This window comes from Hypanus sabinus, chromosome 9 (assembly GCF_030144855.1).
Source record: "Hypanus sabinus isolate sHypSab1 chromosome 9, sHypSab1.hap1, whole genome shotgun sequence".
NCBI classification, from domain to species: Eukaryota; Metazoa; Chordata; class Chondrichthyes; order Myliobatiformes; family Dasyatidae; genus Hypanus; species Hypanus sabinus.
In genome coordinates this window covers 128687293-128707521 of record NC_082714.1, presented here as the reverse complement: position 1 = coordinate 128707521, position 20229 = coordinate 128687293, and the positions used below count along the sequence as shown (strand labels likewise).

The 20229-nt window shown below is 38.9% G+C and overlaps 1 protein-coding gene across 7 annotated transcripts in view; it reads right to left on the bottom strand.

Moving 5' to 3' along the window:
• The window catches only part of rtel1 (regulator of telomere elongation helicase 1), a 194472-nt gene that overhangs the window by 51349 nt on the left and 122894 nt on the right, over nucleotides 1-20229 (bottom strand). For all 7 annotated transcript variants that reach the window (XR_009514082.1, XM_059980542.1, XM_059980540.1 and 4 more), the window contains 3 exons: nucleotides 15342-15428; nucleotides 10998-11208; nucleotides 6697-6840 (listed from right to left, as the gene is read on the bottom strand). Coding sequence is in view for 6 of the 7 variants with exons in the window: in XM_059980542.1 (XP_059836525.1) it covers nucleotides 6697-6840; nucleotides 10998-11208; nucleotides 15342-15428 (442 nt within the window). In the remaining variant the exon portion in view is untranslated. The remainder of the gene's footprint in view (nucleotides 1-6696; nucleotides 6841-10997; nucleotides 11209-15341; nucleotides 15429-20229) is intronic.

Sequence of the window (20229 nt, the reverse complement as noted above, 5' to 3'; positions counted from 1 at the left end):
AATCAAGAATCTATCAACCTCTGCCTTAAATATAAAGCCTCCATAGCCGCCTGTGACAATTCCACGGATTCACAGACTCCGGCTAAAGAAATTCCTCCACATTGCTGTTCTAAAAGGACGCCCCTCTATTCTGAGGCTATGTTCGCTAGTCTTTGACTCTCTCACCATAGGAAACAGCCTCTCAACATCCACTCTGTCAAGGCCCTTTATCATTTGATAGGTATCAATGAGACCCTCCCATTCTTCTGAATTCTAGTGAATACAGGCTCAGAGCCATCACTCTTCATGACAAGCCATTCAATCTTGCAAACATTTTCATGAACCTTGTCCAGTTTTAGCACATTCTTTCTAAAATAAGAGGCCTAAAACTGCTCATAATACTCTATGAGGCCTCACCAATGCTTTATAAACTCCCAGTGTAACATCCTTGCTTTTATGCTCTAGTCCTCTTGAAAGGAATGCTAACGTTGCATTTGTCTTCCTCACCACACACTTATCCTGCAAATTAACCTTTATGGAATCCTGCACAAGAACTCACAAGTCCCTTTGCGCCTCAGTTTTTTGTATTTTCTCTCCATTTAGAAAATAGATAACCCTTTCATTTTTTCTACCGAAGTGCATGACCATAACTTCCCAACGTTGTATTCCATCTGCCCATTCTCCAAATCTAAGTCCTTCTGTAGCCACTTTACTTCCTTAAAACTACCCCTGCTCTCTGCCTATCTTCATATCATTTGCAAACTTTGCAACAAAGCCATCAATTTCACCATTCAAATCATTGACATAAAACGTAAAAAGAATCGGTCCCAACACAGACCCCCGTGAAACATCACTAGTTATCTGCAGCCAACCAGAAAAAGCTTCCTTTATTCCTACTCTTTGCTCCTGCCAATCAGCCACTTCTTGAGCCATGATAGAATCTTCCCTGTAATACCATGGGCTCATAATTTGTTAAGCAGCCTCACATGTGGCAGCCACAAAGGCCTTCTGAAAACTGAAGTACACAACATCAACCAATTCTCCTCTGTCTATCCCACTTGTTATTTCTTCAAATAATACCAACAGATTTATCAGGCAAGATTTTCCCTCGAGAAATCCATTCTAAGACCTATTTAATCACGTACCTCCATGTATCCCAAATGACATCCTTGATAATCCATTCCAACATCTTCCCAAACATTGTGGTCAGACTAACTGGCCTATAATTTCCATTTCTGGCCTCTCCCTCTTGAAGATTGGAGTGACATTTGTAATTTTCCAGTTTTCCAGAACCATTCCAGAATCTAATAATTCTTGAAAGATCATTACTAATGCCTCCACAATCCCTTCAGCCATCTCCTTCAGAACCCTGGGGTGTACACCACCTGGTCCAGGTGACTTAGCTACCTTCAGACCTCCAGTTTTGCAAGATCTACTGCCTAGTAATAACTTCAGACTTCATGACCACTGACTTCTGGAACTAACACCATACCACTAGTGCCTTCCACAGTAAAGACTGATGCTAACAATTTTTCAGCTTGTCTGCCATTTCCTTGTCCCTCATTACTAACTCTCCAGTATCATTTTCCAGTGGTCCGATATCCACTCTTGCCTATTCTTAAACTTTATGTATCTGAAGAAACTTTTGGTATTATCTTTAATATTATTGTCTAGCTTGTTTTCATATTCCATCTTTACCTTCTTAGTGACTGTTTTAGTTGTCTTCTGTTGGTTTTTAAAAGCTTCTCAGTCCCCTAACCATACTAATTTTTGTTCTATTATATGACTCTCTTCGGTTTCTATGTTGGATTAGACTTCTCTTGTTAGCCACAGTTGTGTCATCTTGCCTTTAGAATACTTCTTCCTCTGTGAGATGTATATATCCTATGCCTTCCGAATTGCTTCCAGAAATTCCAGCCATTGCTGCTCTGCTGTCATCACTGGCAGAGTGATTTTCTAATCAATTCTGGCCAACTCCTCTCACAAGCCTCTGTATTTCCCTTGAATCCACTGTAATACTGATAAATCTGAATTTTGTTTCTCCTTCCCAGATTTCAGGGTGAATTTGTTCATATTATGATCACTTTCCCCTAAGGGTTCTTCTACCTTTAGCTCTCCAATCAACTCCAGTTCTTTGCATAACATGCAATCCAGAATACCTGATTCCCTTGTGGGCTCAACCACAAGCTGCTCTAAAAAGCCATGTTGTGTGCATTCCAGAAAATGCCCCTTCTTGGAATCCAGCACCAACCCAATTTTCCAAATCTACCTGCATATTGAAATCACCCATGACTATTATAACATTACCCTTTTGGTATGCATTTTCTATCTCCCATTGTAATTTGTAGACCACATCCTCACTACTGTTTAGGGGCCTGTATATAACTCCCATCAAGGTTTTCACTCTTGCAGTTCCTTAGCTCTATCCACAATGATTCAACACCTTCCGACCCAATGTCACATCTAATGACTGATTTCATTTTTTACCAGCAGAGCAATGCCACTCCTTCTGCCTTCCTCCCTGTCTTTTTGATACAATGTGTATCCTTGGACATTAAGCTCCCAGCTATAATCTTCTTTCAACTACTATTCAGTGTGCCTACATCATACATGCCAATCTGTAACTAAAAGTTCATCTACCTCATACCATATACTGCGCACATTCAAATATAACACCTTTAGTCCTACATTTTCCCTTTTTTATTTTGTCTGCCTTTTAAATTGCAACTCATTCTGTAGACTACAATTTTGCCCTATCATCAGCCTCTCCTTGCTAGGAGTCTCACTGCACATTGCCTCTGTTTGTAAACCAAGTACCTCATCTTCAGCACTATCACTCTGGTTCCCACCCCACTGCCAAGTGAGTTTAAACCCACCCGAACAACTCTAGCCAACCTGCCCACAAGGATATTGGACCCCCTTGAATTCAGGTGTAACCCATCCATTTTGTACAGGTCGTAGCTTCCCCAGAAGAGATCTTAATAATCCATGTATCTGAACCCCTGCCCCCCGCATCAGTTCTGCAGCCATGCATTCATCTGCCAAATTATCCTTTTCTTGTCCTCACTGGCACAGGCAGAAATCCAGAAATTACTTTCCTGAAGGTCCTGTTTCTCAACTTTCTACTTAGCTCCCTAAAATCTCTCTTCAGAATGTTGTCTACTTATGTCATTGATGCCAATATGTACCAGGACTTCTGGATGCTCACCCTTGCTCTTGAGAATGCCATGGACCTGGTCCGAGACATTCTTGTCCTTGGCCTCAGAACCTGCCGCAAAGCTCTGCGTTTTAAATCTTGAATGCAGACTTGCCTGAAAAGTAGCTCTTTTCATTCACTTTGCAACTCAGAGAAACTCTGCCTTTAAAATCTCAATTGCCCTCCTGATTAAAAGATAGCTCTTTTTATGCAGTCTTGACGTTGATTGTCGTTAACTCAGAGAAAACTGCCACAAAGCACTGCTTTTTAAACCTTAATCATCATCCTCATTAAAAGGTAGCTCTTTTTACACAGCCCTGACATTGATTGTCCAACTCCATGGCAAAATGGTGCCAGTTTGTATGGAATCATAGAAACCTAGAGCTCAAGAGCTCACAAATGATACATACAATTATAAAGTTGATGCTTATCTAGCTCAGCAGTTCTTCACCTTACAAGTTTCCGCATGTTAAAATTTCTTCTAGGTACATTATGAATGCATTGAAGAGTTCTACCTTGCTTGTGGCTAGTGATCCTATCACTCTTTGGGTGACAAAATATTTCTTTGAATTCCTTCATTAGATTTTGACTCCTGCTAAGTGAACAAAGCTCTTCCTACTCACATAATCGAGACTTCGTGCACTGCAGTCCTAAAGAAAATGATCTCCACCTCGTAATCATGCTTCCTATCTAATCTTTTCCAGTCTCAACCAATTCTTGTAATTCAATTCGAACTATATCCATACTCCAATTGTGCTCTAACGAGTACTTACAGTTCTTCCATCCCCTCCCTGTTCTTGTATTCAATGTCCTTGGAGCACACTTTAGCATATTTCAAAATCAGTGACATTTTCCATTAGCAAGTACAAAATCCATAAAAGCTACAGCACCATTTTACAAAACTTCATATAAAACATGCATTGCATTAGTCTTGCTCTTCAGCTACTTCTCGGGAAGCATGTGCACTGGGACTCCAGCTGTACATGAAAGATCTGACAAGTAGGGCCCCTCTCAGGCCCAGTCAAGCAAGGTTTGGCACCAATTTGAAAGTTTGGACAAGGAGATGTTCTGGCAAATGACTTAATGACTTTAACAGACTGCCCAGTAAACCATCCACCAGGATCCATCATCTCCTTCACAATACCTCCTCCTAATAGGCTTTGAGTCCGGATGAAGTGTTTTGGCACAAAACATCAACTCTTTACTCCCTTCCACAGATGCTGCCTGGCCTACTGAGTTCATCCAGCATTTTGTGTACGTTGCTTTGGATTTCCAGCATCTGCAGATTTTCTCGTATTTGAGGTTTTGAGAATGTTTTATGTAGACAATGACTTGCGGTTCTTCTGGATGAAATGTTCCATCAGGGACAGGAGGAATAGAAGAATGCTGCTGAAAGGAATGTTCTACGGCAACATTGCCAACATCATCCTTCACAATATTGGAAACAGTCAGAATTCCAGTACATAACAGTACTGCATTTGGTATTGTACCAGGGTCTATGTCAGGGGTGGGCAAACTTTTTGACTTGTGGGCCACAAAGGGTTCTAAAATTTGACAGGGGGGCCGGACCAGGAGGAGATGGACAGAGTGTTTTGGTAATACACCTCATAAGAGAAAATAAAATATCATGGGATATGTAGAAAACATGTGCTTTAATTTCAATTGAAAATGAACAAATGCATTACAACAAAATATCTGTCTTTGAAGTCCCATGGTATTTAGCTATTTATTGAAATGACTTTTTAAAACCGAAAATTAAATTAATAAAATACAGCTTTTTTTAATAGTAACAGTTATTACTTTAAAGCACTGAAAATTCTGTTATCCTTCAAGATATTATCATCATCACTCTCTTCCTGACTGTCTTTATTTCAAAAACGGTAGGAGATGCAGGTCTACTTGTCCTGCTCCTTCTTATTCAATTGTCCCGTGCCAAAACTCAACAACGACCAGCACAAGGACAGAACAGTGACAGCGCGCCAGTATGCGGAGTGCGTTATTTGATCTGGAGCGCATTTTTTATTTTGAGAACGTACGTGCACCTGCGCACTACTCATGTCCATCACTTAACAGAAATGACATGTAACATGTAAGGCTTATTGAAAAAACTATTTTCAAATGCATTTTTTACATAACACAACGAAGAAACTTATTTTTAATTTCAGTGGGAACAGTGTTGTTGGTCTCCCTTTTTAGCCAGCGCATCAAAGTCAGGACTTAGTTTTGTTGTGGCGATTCTCAGGATGGATCTGAGGTGTTGGTCAGTCAACTTGGATCTGTGGCTGGCTTTGTTGATGTTCATGACGCTGAACGCTTGTTCACACAAATAGGTTGAGCCGAACAAAGAGTAAAGCGCAAATGTGGAGTCATACGCTGCACCTCAACAAAGGTCAATGTATATAGAGTGCGTCATCTATTGGGGAAACGCCAGAATTGTGGGGAAAAAAAACGTTAACAAGGTTTATTAATATAATTTCATCAAATTCTGCGGGCCGGATTAAAAAGCTTATTAAAGCTTTATTATTAAAGCGGATTAAAAAGGCATATGGCCCCCGGGCCGTAGTTTGCCCATGCCTGGTCTATGTACAACTTGATGTAGCCACACACAAAGGTTGTCTTTAGGATAAAAGACAAGTTAAACACATTTTCCACCACTTTCCTTGGAGATATATACGGTGTATTTTTGATATTGGGATAAAACAGAAAGTGGTTTGGGCAACTGCACTTGAATACTGAGGTGCAAGGCCTGGTATCCTGTATATGATGAACAGCTTCTTTGTCCAAGTGGGAGTGATAGCTGTTGTTAGAATCCAGTTTCTATTTCAGCCTAACTGCAGGCAATGTTCAGCTTATGGTGTATATCCCAGCTCTCCTATACCATACTCCCAGAACCTACAGATAGTCAGAACTGACAGTATAGGGAGATTAGATAATTCGGAGCTATAACCAAAGAATGTGGCCTCACTTTTGCCTGACCCTTAACTTAGTACAAACCGGTTTCAGATGCCAATCAATCTGCAGAACTATCTTGAGTTGCATTTAAAGATTTATAAGATTCGTCCTGAGTGGCAACACTGTCTGGGCTCAGCTACCCTCTTTTGCCCACATCCTTCCAGACGGGCTCAGCAAAGGATACAACGTAACATAGAAGACAGAGGATAAAAGGGGAACCTTGTCTAATTCCTGAATTTCCTTTGATTTACTGAAAAGCAAACACTCATTAGTTATTTCATAATTTGCAACATTTCCCATTAGAATATCTTAACTGGAGGTACACATATGGTTACAGTAAAACCAGACAAATTATTGTTGAGATTGGTTGATGGAAAGTACCTTTAGATACTTCCTATTTATTATCTCAACAGAAAATGACAAGTGAGTGTTTAATTTCATCTGTTCTGCATCTTGAGGGGAAATATGAAGGAAGCTTTTTTCGCAGGCTCGTGCAAAATTGCTTTCTCCTTAAGAGGAACTGATCAGAAATTAACATATTCCAGTTAATAAAGGTTTAAAATACATACCTGCATCGGTTTCGTGTTCTCTCTTCTGCCTCTCTTCTCGTGGAATGGCATGCTGTGGTTTAAATCCACAACCTTCACCAGTCAAATTATAGCAGGCTTCATCAAACATCTTCTTGTGATGTGGGCGAACAAACTGATAAAAATCTGTTTGTAAGGAAATGCATCAGAACCAGAAAATATCTCAAGAGTGTTAGTTTGTCATTATTATGTAGCATTTCACAACACTCCAACCTGATATAGTTAACATAGAATCACAATTATCAAGCAGTATTGGAGTTCTCCTCTTTCATCCTACACATGTAGACAGCTAACGGTGCCAAGGTGCAGAAGAACACATACAGTGGCGTGCAAAAGTTTGGGCACCACTGGTCAAAATTTCTGTTACTGTGAACAGCTAAGGGAGTAAAAGATTACCTGATTTCCAAAAGATATAAAGTTAAAAATGACACATTTCTTTAATATTTTAAGCAAAATTAATTTTTTATTTCCATCATTTACAGATTCAAAATAACGAAAAAGGAAAAGGGCCCAAAGCAAAGGTTTGGGCACCCTGTATGTTCAGTACTTAGTAACACCCCTTTTGGCAAGTATCACAGCTTGTAAACACTTTCTGTAGCCAGCTAAGAGTCTTTCAATTCTTGTTTGGGGGATTTTTGCCCATTCTTCCTTGCAGAGAAGGAATCTGTGAGATTCAGAAAGAATCTGTGAGATTTTTGGGCAGTCTTGCATGCACTGCGTTTTTGAGGTCTAACCACAGATTTTTGATGATGTTTAGGTCGGGGGACTGTGAGGGCCATAATGAAACCTTCAGCTTGCACCTCTTGAGGTAGTCCATTGTGGATTTTGAGGTGTGTTTAGGATCATTATCCTGTTGTAGAAGCCATCCTCTTTTCATCTTCAGCATTTTTTTTTACAGACTGTGTGTTGTTTGCTTCCGGAATTTGCTGGTATTTAATTTAATTCATTCTTCCCTCTGCCATTGAAATGTTCCCCATGCGACTGGCTGCAACACAATCCCAAAGCATGATCGATCCACCCTTGTTCTTAACAATTGGAGAGGTGTTCCTTTCATGAAATTCTGCACCCTTTTTTCTTCAAACATACTTTTGCTCATTGAGGCCAAAAAGTTCAATTTTAACTTCATCAGTCCACAGGACTTGTTTCCAGAATGCATCAGGCTTGTTTAGATGTTCCTTTCCAAACTTCTGACACTGAATTTTGTGGTGAGGACACAGGAAAGGTTTTCTTCTGATGACTCTTTCATGAAGGTCATATTTGTGCAGGTGTCGCTGCACAGTAGAACAGTGCCCCACCACTCCAGAGTCTGCTAAATCTTCCTGAAGGTCTTTTGCAGTCAAACAGAGGTTTTGATTTGCCAAACTTATGCATGCCACTGTATCGTCACACCCATCACATACAGTTACAATCCAGCACATACAGACACAAAATAATATTAGCACAAGTCCACGAGAGACATGGTCTGAAGACTGACAAATTGACATAAAGTGCAAGGTGTAGGATTATGTAATATTCCTGGAACAACTAAAATAAAACAAGAAATAGTACAAACATGTGAAACAGCAGCAATAAAAGATAAAAATGAGCAGTGAAAGATGAGAGAGTGTCTGTAATTTAGGAATTGACTCACTGAAAGTGGAGTACAGCTGGCAGAACATAAAGTGGCATGCAAGAGTTTGGACACCCCGGTTAGGATTTCTGTTACTATGAATAGTTAAGTAAGTAGAAGATGAACAGGAAGATTTAGCAGACTCTGGAGTGATGGGGCACTGTTCTACTATGCAGCGACACCTGCACAAATGTGACCTTCATGAAAGAGTCATCAGAAGAAAACCTTTCCTCCGTCCTCACCACAAAATTCTGTGTCAGAAGTTTGCAAAGGAACATCTAAACAAGCTTGATGCATTCTGGAAACAAGTCCTGTGGACTGATGAAGTTAAAATAGAACTTTTTGGCCTCAATGAGCAAAAGTATATTTGAAGAAAAAAGAGTGCAGAATTTCATGAAAAGAACACCTCTCCAACTGTTAAGAACAAAGTGGATCGATCATGTTTTGGGATTGTGTTGCAGCCAGTGGCATGTGAACATTTCAATGGCAGAGGGAAAAATGAATTAAATTAAATACCAGCAAATTCCGGAAGCAAACGTCATACCGTCTGTAAAAAAAAATGCTGAAGATGAAAAGAGGATGGCTTCTACAACAGGATAATGATCCTAAACACACCTCAAAATTCACAATGGATTACCTCAAGAGGTGCAAGCTGAAGGTTTCATGATGGCCCTCACAGTCCCCCGACCTAAACATCATCAAAAATCTGTGGTTAGACCTCAAAAGCGCAGTGCATGCAAGACTGCCCAAGAATCTCACAGAACTAGAAGCCTTCTCTGCAAGGAAGAATGGGCGAAAATCCCCCAAACAAGAATTGAAAGACTCTTAGCTGGCTACAGAAAGTGTTTACAAGCTGTGATACTTGCCAAAAGGGGTGTTACTAAGTACTGACTATGCAGGGTGCCCAAACTTCTGCTTCAGGCTCTTTTCCTTTTTTGTTATTTCGAAACTGTAAAAGATGGAAATATTGCCGAACTATTAATCTGCTTAGTCCCATCAATCTGCACACGGATTATAGCCTTCCATATCTCACATCTGTGTACCTATCCGAATTTCCCTTAAAAGTTGTAACAAACCTGCATCTATCACTTCCACTAGCAGCTTGTTCCACACTCTCACCGCCCTCTGAGTCAAGAAATTTTTCCTTATGTTCCCTTTAAACATTTCATCTTTCACCCTTAACCCATGACCTTTAGTTCTACCCACGCCCAACCTCAGTGGAAAAAGCCTGTTTGCATTTAGCTCATCTCTAACCCTCCTAATTTTGTATACCCGTCAAATCTACTATCATTCTGCTATACTCCAGGCAATAAAGTCCAAACCTATTGAACCTTACACTTGTTTGCATTAAATTCCATCTGCCATTTTCCCAGCTGGTGTAGATCCCACTGCAAGCTCCATGTCACCACAATCTTGGTGTTATCAGCAAATTTGCTGATCCAGTTAACCACATTATCATCCAGGTCATTGAAAGATGACAACCAACAATGGACCCAGCACCAGTACCTGTGCACACTACTAGTCAAGTGCCTCCAGTCAGAGAGGCATCATTTACTACCACACTCTAGCTTCTGCTGTGCAGCCAATGTCTAATCCAATTTACTACCTCATTCTGAATGAATGACCTTCTTGACCAATCTCCCATGCGGGACCTTGTCAAAACCCTTGCCAAATTCCATGTAGACAACTTCCAAAGCCTTGCCTTAATCAACTTTCCTGTTAACTTTCTCAAAAAACTTCACAAGATTGGTTAGACATGACCTACTATGCACAAACCCATAAAGACTATCGCTAATCAAATACTTATATATCTAGTCCCTTAGAATACCTTCTAATAACTTACCTACTACTGATTTACTTTCTATTTCCCACTGCTTAAAAATTGTTTTATGTAGCAGTGTCTCATTCTATTTTATATTGTTTCATTTAATATTACTGAAATGTGCTATTTTCCAATTAAGCCTTTAATCTCTCCTTGTTCAATTTTAGTACTGAATCTAATAAAGCAATGGTTACTATTTTACAGTAATTTTTGGCATTTTTCACAGAAGGTACAAAGTTCTAAATTGTTTACGTTTTACCTTGATGCATGAGTGTTCAAACAATTCTGGAGCCTCAACAAACATATTCAATTACACAAAAGTCTATTTAAATTAAAATATTGTTGCAAGAGAGTCCAGAGATATTCAGAAAAATAAATTAGCTTAATAGCTGAACCCCAAGAAAATTTAGATTGCTTAAAAAGCTTCGGAATAGAAGTATGGCATTATCATCAATTCTATTTTCAGTGATAGAAGCATTTCTATGACCAATACAAAATAATCTATTACCTAAAGAAATACAAAACTGTGAACTTGCAGATTGGCATTCCTAGCACCAGTCAGGCAGATCAACTTAAGTTTATTATACAGAACATATCAGAAGTATTTACATTTACTTTATTATGAGGGGGAACAGAGAAGCAATGATATATTTTTGAACATCTATAGTGCAAATAGTGCATATAGTATATGGAGATAGTATAGTATATAGTATCAGAGTCCAATGGGTACAGTTGTCTATTTTTAGATGGCGTGACTCAAAATAACTACTTCATTTAAAACCTTATTTGGTAGTATTTAGTTCTGTGTTTTTGGTGAAGCTGCACAATACTTAACTTTTTACAATTAATTACCTCGCAGAAGGTTGTTTTTCCTCGAATCTTCTATAAAAAGAGCGGCCATTTCACTTAACATGGCATTAAAATCATCAGTCACTTTGTACTTCTGCATTGCTTCTGTGAAACGCTCATAGTTTGCCTTGCTGAGAGTCTCTTTTACAGCTACTATGAAAAATTTGGCTTTTTCTGCTTTTGTCTTCTCTGATGGTGGTAACACATCAAAGCCCTATATAGAAAGAAACATATCAACTGCCAAATAAACAAACCTATTGCTGAAAAGATATTCAATAAGATTAAAATTAAAGTAAACACTGAAAACAGAATTATCCTGACAGTGAAGTGACATCAATTAATGCTGAATTTTCAGTACAATTAAAAGCAATAGTTTTTAAATACAGTTGATTCCAGTTAACTGAGCCATCAATTAATCAGGGCAGTCAGTTATTTGGAACAACTCTATAAGAACAAAAACAAATGGAGAAAATACCCAGGATTCCATTTGTTTATTTGGGACACAATGGTGCTTAATTGAGACAGGACATAGTTGCTGAACATTTTCTAACCAACATCAGTAGTATGCATGTCACTTGGCTGTTAGACACTACAATAGTGCTTAGAGTGAACAGTTTTTAAAATAGTGTCATTAGCATGCTTGTGTTCAAAAAGGTAGCGACTGTTCTCACTGATAGTTGATGGTTTCAAGCATTCAGGCTCAGAGAAGTCAGAAATGGCCAGCAGTGAAAATGAAACAATTTCACTACTTCAACAAGTTAGGAACTGCAAAGAATTTAAAAGGTATTGACAATCATACTGAATATTACAATTAAAATAAAGACTTGGAGGATGCAGTCATTGAAAGCACTGCTTGAAGGCAGTCCACTACCTGCACTAGCGCTGACTTTGTTCATTTACAGTCAATCAAAATATGTCAGCGTGCACTGAATGAATTCCTTCGTCAGTAACTATTTAGAAACTAATAAACAGTTTTATAGTACTGTAGTAGTTTTGGTAGTGTTCTAATTTATTCTGCATTTCTTTTAAATACATAATTTGTTACTCAGTTAAACAGTAGCTAACTGGTGCAGTTGCTTAATTGGGTCACAATGTACTGGTTCTGATATGTCCCAATTAACCAAAATCCACTGTACTGAAGTAGTTGGGAATACTTTAAATACAGTTCTATTGAAGTGCTAAGAAGCTTGAAAAATAACATTGTGTATTTTACTTTTCAGAAACTGGCCACTCATCCTTTTTATTGGTTCATTGGAAGTACAGAAGTTCTTCCACTCACGACTCACATTTGGTCATAAACTTGTATATTCATCATTCTCAAATACCTCTGCAATTCAATTTTAAGTTTCAAAACCAAATTAGTTTCTCCACCTTTTAGGTTTGACATTCCAGATCCAGAGTGAAAAAGAAAATTTCTCTTCTCTTCTCTCCAAAGGAGCTTTTGGCATTGAATTCATAAGACCATAAGGCAGGAGCAGAATTAGGCTATTCAGCCATTGAGTCTGCTCTGCCATTCCATCATGGCTGACCCTGAATCCCACTCAACCCCATACACCTGCCTTCTCGCTATAACCTTTGATGCCCTGGAGCAATCAAGAAACTATCAATTTGTGTTTACAGTCTTGACATCCACAGCTGTCTGTGGCAGAGCATTCCACAGATTCACTACTCTCTGGGTAAAATAAATTCCTCCTTACCTTTATTCTAAAAAGTCACCCCCCCCCACCCCCAAATCTGAGGCTGTGCCCTCTAGTTCTGGATACCCCCACAATAGGAAACATCCTCTCCACATCCACCTAATCTAGACCTTTCAAAATTTGCTAGGTTTCAATGAGATTCCCCCTGCATTCTTGTAAATTCCAGTGAGTACAGGCCCAAAGCTGCCAAATGCTCCTCCTATCTTCAGCCCTTCATTCCTGGAGTCATCCTTGTGAACCTCCTCTGAACTCCAATGACAACATACCCTTTCTGAGATATAGAGTCCAAAACTGTTGACAATCGTCCAAGTGTGGCCCAACTAGTGTCTTACAAATTCTCAGCATTATCTCCTTCTTGAAGAGTCAATTGACATTCTACTCCCTTTAAAGTAAATACCAATACTGAATTTGCCGTTTTACCACAGACTTAACTTGTAAATTAATCTTCTGGGAGTCTTGCACAAGGACTCTTAAGTCCCTCTGCACCTCTGATGTTTGAATTTTGTCCCCATTTAGATAATAGTCTGCAAATTTTGTTTCTTTTACCAAAATGCATTATCATACATTTCCCAACACTGTATTCCGTATGCTACTTCTTTGCCCATTCTTCCAATTTTTTTTAACTACTTCTGCAATCACATTGCTTCCTCAGCACTTCCTACCCCTCCACCTGTTTTTGTATCATCTGCAAACTCTACCAAAAGCCATCAATTCCGTTATCTAAATCACTGACAAACAATGTGAAAAGTAGAAGTTCCAATATCAACCCCTGAAGAACACCACTAGTCACTGGCAGCCAACCAGAAAAGACCCCCTTTATTCTCACTCGCTCTCTCCTGTCTGTCGGCCATTCCTCTATCCATGCCAGTATCCTTCCTGTAACACCATAGGATTTTATCTTGGTAAGCAGCCTGATGTGTGGCACTTTTTCAAATGCTTTCTGAAAACCCAAGTAAATGACAACCACTGTCCAACCTGCTTGTTACTTCCTTGAAGAGCTCTAACAGATTCATCAGGCAAGATTGCCCTTTACAGAAACCATGCTGACTTTGACTTATTTTATCATTAGTCCCCAAGTACCCCGAAACCACATTCTTAATAATGGACCCTAACTTTTTCCCAACCACCGAGGTTAGGCTACCTGGCCTATAATTTCCTTTCTTTTGCCTTCTTAAAGAGTGGAGTGGAGTGACATTTGCAATCTTCCAGTCTTCCAGGACTACGCCAGAGTCAAGTGATTCTTGGAAGATCATGACACATGCATCTGTTATCTCCTCAGCAACCTCTCTCAGGACTCTGGAATGTAGTCCATCTGGTCCAGGTGACTTATCTCTCTAAAGACCTTTCAGTTTGCCTAGAATTTTTTCCTTTATAACACAGTGGCTCTTGCTCCCTGATACTCACAAACCTCTGGCACACTGTGTCTTTCAGAAGACTGAAACAAAGTACTTATTAAGTTCATCCACCATTTCTTTATCCCCCATTACAATCTCACCAGCATCATTTTCCACTGGTCCAATATCAACTCTCATCTCTCTTTTACTCTTTATACAATTGAAAAAAAAACTGTTGGTATCCTGCATTATATTATTGGCTAGTTTGCCCTCATATTTCATCTTTTCTCTCTTATGGCTTTTTCAATTGCCTTTTGGATTTTAAAAATTTCCCTACCATCCAACTTCACACTTATTTTGCTACTTTATATGCCCTTTCCTTAGATTTTATGCAGTCCTTAAATTCTCTTGTTAGCCATGGTTGTCCACTCCTTCCATTTGAGAACTAGTACTTCTGTGGGACATATCTATCTTGCAACTATTACCTTCTTTCAGCCATGACTCAGTGACGCTGACATCATACCGAACAATTTCTAATTGAACCACAAGTTCATCCAGCTCATTCTGAATTCCACGTGGATTTAAACACAATTCCTTCAGTCCTGCATTCTTTGCTCTTTTGAATTTTGTCTCTGAGATATAATTTTACTCCCTATACTGTCTACATTTGAACTCAATCATTGGCTTGTCCTTCCTTACCTTTATGATCTCTTGTTTTGTTGGTATACTTGCAGAGGGGATAGTTTACTCTGTCAGTTCTATTAAAACAGTTAATTATTTTTAAGTTCTCTATGTAGCCACCTTTCAAGTGGTTGAAGCCTAGTACCAACTTATCCTACCTCTCCTCATAACAGTTTGTTCCTCACATTTACTTTGTAACTTTTCTGTGATCTATACTCAATGATTTCTGTGATTTATACTCTTTTGTAATGTGGTCTCCGGAAAAATTCTAAATACTGAGGGCTTACTTTTCGTGTTCCTTTTCTCTATTTATAAACTCAAGTAACTCATATGCATTCAGATCATTTGTCAACTTGACTTGCCATCTGTAAAGATTTGCAAATAGAAGTCTATTTACCAACACTCATTCATTGCTTTTGGATAATACTCTTCCAAAACTGCATAACCTCACACTTCCCCAACTGTACTCCATCTGATGTATTTTTGGTCTTTTATCACACTGTCTTGTCTTCCTCACTATCCAATACTCTGACAAGTTTTCCATCACCTGCAAACTTTAAAATGTTACACAGTACCCCAGGTCTTGGTTAATGAAGAAATTTGAAAATAATGCGTGAAATTATAGGCATACATACATAACTATTCACAAGTGTGATTTTTTTTCTGCCTCCTTTTTGTTCTCCACTCAGATGTTTAAGTGATGTAGTTGATATCTTAACTGCCTAAAGAAATAAGGAAAAAAATAACAATTTGTCACATTTACCTATAAAGCAAAAGGTGATAAATGTTCAGAAGTAATTCATTCATGTCACATATAATGTTACATTAATGTGATTTCCGTATCTACTAATTATCTCAGTTATTATAGTGCAAGAAATGGGCTTACATCTGACTCAATACCAACACTGAATTAGAACTCGAATTTTATTTCTTACATCTCACAACATGAGGGAGTAAACATTTTTATGTTGCGTCTCCATCACTAAGTACAAGTGATAAGGAAGGGAAATGTGAGAGGATATTGCCCAAACACTAAGATTGCATACATCATTGTTTTGTATACATGAATGTACAGTCAGTTATGCAAGTAGATCAATGTGTATTGATCAATCTGATGGCCTGGTGTAAGAAGCTTTCCTGGAGCCTATTGGTCCAGGCCTTAATGCTGTGGTACCATTAGCCAGATGGAAGCAGCTGGAATAGTTTGTGGTTGGGGTGGCTGGAGTCTCTGATGATCCCCTAGGCCCCTTTTACATTGCTATTGCTGTAAATGTCTTGAATAGAAGAAAGTTCACATCCACAGATGTGCTGGGCTGGCCACTCAGTTATTCACCATGATCTTCACAAGTTCTCAAGTTCAACAGGCTGATGCATCAGCAAATCCTTGTGCCATACTGGCCTTAAGGGTGCTGCTGGGTTGTAAACAGATTTGAAGATTTATTTATCACCTCCACTTATAACTAAGTGGAAGCAGGTGCCTCAGAACTAGCTCCCCTCCAGATCATTTGGAAGACTAAAGGGAATAAGACTACAGAATCCAGAGTGGAAGAACCTTTTACAGCAACTGAGAAACAGATGTTGCTGAATGAAATAACTGCTGTTAAATGTCAATGAAAATGTTCCTTTTTGGCAAGGGAATTGAAAAATTAAAGGAGGCTCATCATCTGAATCTAAATGATATACACGTCCTTTTGAAGGTTAAATTATTAAGTAAAGTCTGGTCCATGCTGCCTGACAGTGTCCAAATTAAGAATTGGCTTAAAGAATGAAGCAGATCCCCAGAGGGAGCCAGTTAAGGATGCAAACACGAGTAAGTCTGCAGATGCTGGAAATTCAATCAACACACACAAAATGCTGGTGGAACGCAGCAGGCCAGGAAGAAGTACAGTCAATGTTTTGGGGCGAGACCCTTTGTCAGGACTAACCAAGTCCTAACTAACTAAGCAATGGTTAGTTCAGTTAAGGATGCAATAGTTAAGGGTCAGGCGAACCAGAACAAGGTCAGTTTAATTAAGCAAGGTCCATAGGAGAAAGTTGAGGATTTTCCTGAGCAAAGTATCAGGCATTTGAGCAACATAGTTGCCTAAAGATGATCCAATGGATTGATGACATCTTCTTACAACTCCTGATGGAAGGTATGGGTCCACATTTGACATTAATAAAGATGCGATTATCTGTGGGTCACATGTTTAGCCAGATTCTAAATTGGATAATGGAAGCAGAGGCAGAGGGGGGAAAACCAGGAGAATGCCATAATGGCAGCTTTGAGGCAGGACAGGCAAGGTGATGTAGAACTTTTCAGCTGAAGAAGTAAGAGGCATGTAGTCCAGGGCTGTAAAACAGGAAAAGTCCAAATTAGGTGAAACAATTGTGAAATGACAGGACAATTGTTGGTTCAAAGGCAAGTGGAAGACAGTACATGAACTGCAGACCCAACAGGCTGAGGATTAGCACTTGGCTTCATGTGGTAGTAGAAAAAGACCTATCTTCCAGATCTCCCAGAGGAGTTGAAATGACTCCAGATCTATTAGCAAGTATTGACCCTTTTCAGGAAGGGTGGGGACCCCAGAATGTTTGTCATTGTGCTTGATTAGTTTGCAGACACATAGCTATGTGGATGATTAAATAAAGATAACAAATAGATAGTAAATAATGATATAATGAAATAAACAAACTAAACTGATTAACAGAAACAGAAATGGGTGTAGAAGGATTCAAAGTGGATAAAGGGCAACTAAATTTAAAGGTAAGGGTGTGGCAGATGTGACATTTTAACCTTCAAATCATCAACTCTTACATGTTACGCGTTAACATAATATAGCAACACGACACAAGGTGGCCATCCTACATCTGTAAGGTCTCTCCCAACCAGAAATTAAATGGCAAACAGGACTTTCAAGATGTGCTGTCTGAACTCTTTTGAAGAACCACAAAGAAGCGGGCAAGGTTGAAGACCAGAAATGCAGTGGTTAGTCACAGAAACTGAGGGCAGCACATGAGAGAATCAGCAAACTAATGTCAAGATTCAAGAATCAAAAACTTTATTGTCATTCTAACCATACATCAGCTAGGCAGGGCAGAATGAGACAGCGTTTCCAGGAGCAGTGCAATCATAACATAACAAACGCAACACTAAATAATAAACATAACAATAAATAGTAAAACACAACAGCCACATGTCAGTTAAAAACAAGTTATAAGTGTCCAGTGCAAGTTAGAAGTGTCCAAAGCAGAGTCAGGTAGAGCAGCTATTTAGCAGTCTGACTGCCTGTGGGAGGAAGCTGTTTAGTAGCCTTGTGGTTTTAGTTTTGATGGTCCTGTAATGTTTACCTGTTGGCAGAAGAACAAACAGTTAATGGAGAGTGTGAGGGGTCTTTAATGATGTACTGTGTCTTCTGGAGGCATCAACTCTGAAAGAGGTCTTGGACAGAAGGTAGGGAGACCCCAATAACCTTCTCTGCTCCCCAACCACCCTCTGCAAGGCTTTTTTGTCGGCAGCACTGCAGCTGGAGTAACAGGTTGTGATGCAAAAGGTCAGCACACTCTCAGCCACTCCTCTGTAGAATGTAGTTAATGTTAGTGGGGAGTGATGCTTGTTTAAGTTTCCTCAAAAAGTGCAATCTCTGCTGGGCTTGTTTCAAAATCCCAGTGGTGTTCCTGGACCAGGGGAGATTGTCCGAGATCTGCACCCCAAGGAACTTGATGTTCTCTACTCTCTCCATTGCGGAGCCGCTGATGCTGAGGGATGTGTGCTCAGGCTGAGACCGTCTAAAATCGACGATCATCTCCTTGGTTTTGGTGACATTGAGCATCAAGTTGTTGTCACTGCACCAGCTCTCTAGGTGTTTAACCTCCTCCCTGTACATTGTTTCATCATTTTTGCTGATGAGCCCCATCACTGTGGTATCAGGTTCTCCTTGAATCTGGCTGCACAGTCATATGTTAGCAGTGTAAACAGCAATGGGCTAAGCACACAGCCTTGTGGGGATCCAGTGCTCAGTGTGATGGAGTCAGAGATGTTCCTGCCAACATGGACTGACTGTGGTCTCTCTGTCAAGAAATCCAGTATCCAGCGACACATGAATTGGATAAATTGAAGTTGTTGAGTGCTGCTATCAGCTCTGAACTCACATAAACCACTAGGACCCAAGTACACCCCTCTATAGTCTGTAGAAGTCTTGTCTGAAGTGGTCTTGAATGAGTGAATGAATGAATGAATGAATGAATGAATGAATGAATGAAATTAATTTATTTCTGTCATAACAAAAATGATTTCATAGGACCAAATTACAAAAAAAACTTAGATATTCTTTAAAACAGACCAAAAGGGTGTAGGCTGAAGCTACAGCTTATTACGCCTACCCCTCTTACTTATACAAAAACATATTTGGCGTCAATCATCACATCAAAAACAAAAAAATTCATAATCTTTTTAACACAAAATCCAATTCCAAATATCAGTTATTTACATTACTCCCATTCATTTTGAATCATGTATTTTATATTTGTTCATTAAATAATTTTTAAACTTGTTAGGTCAGATTCAGATTCAGTTTATTGTCATTTAGAAACCACAAATGCAATGCAGTTAAAAAATGAGACAATGTTTCCCCAGAATGATATCACAAAAGCAAATGACAAAGCAGACTACACCAGAAAATCCACATAATGTTTGGCAATCCCCAATCCAGAGTCCAGAGAGGTTGCTACGTATTAATATCGTGCTACTATCTTAGCGCATTTCCTGGAAAGGAGCTCCAAAGCCACCAGACAAAAAAAGACCAAAAACTAAAGCTACAAGACTTGCACAAAACCACATAGTTACAACAGTGTTACGTGTAATGCATGTTTTTAAATTCTTACTACAACTGTTCCATAGATTCACCCCCCTGACTGAAATACAATGATTTTTTACATTTGTTCTTATCCTTTGTTTTTGAAGTATACATGTTCTTCTCAAATCATGTTGCCTTTCTCTCATCTTAAACAAACTTTTGATACTTTATGGTAGCTGTACATTTTTTACTCCATACATAATTTGTATTATTTTAAAATCTACAAAATCTCTAAATTTTAAAGTAATTAGTTAAATAAATAGTGGATTGGTTGGCTCATAATAACTTGTCTTATTTACAATTTGTATAACCTTCTTTTGGAGTAGAAAAACAGAATTTGTATTTGTTTTGTATGTATTTCCCCATACCTCTACACAGTAAGTCATGTATGGGACTATAAGTGAACAGTATAATGTACACAAAGATTCCTGATTTAAGGAATCTTGCACTTTTGTACAGTATTGCAATAGATTTTGACATTTTTGCTTTGATATAATTTATTTATGGTTTCCAGCTTAATTAACTATCTATTACCACCCCTAAAATTTCATTTCAGATACCTTATCAATTTCAACATCATTTATTCTAAGTTTACTATATGATTTTGGTACACGGTTTCCAAATATTAGGAATTTAGTTTTACTTAGATTCAGTGACGATTTGTTAGTATCAAACCATTTCTTTATAG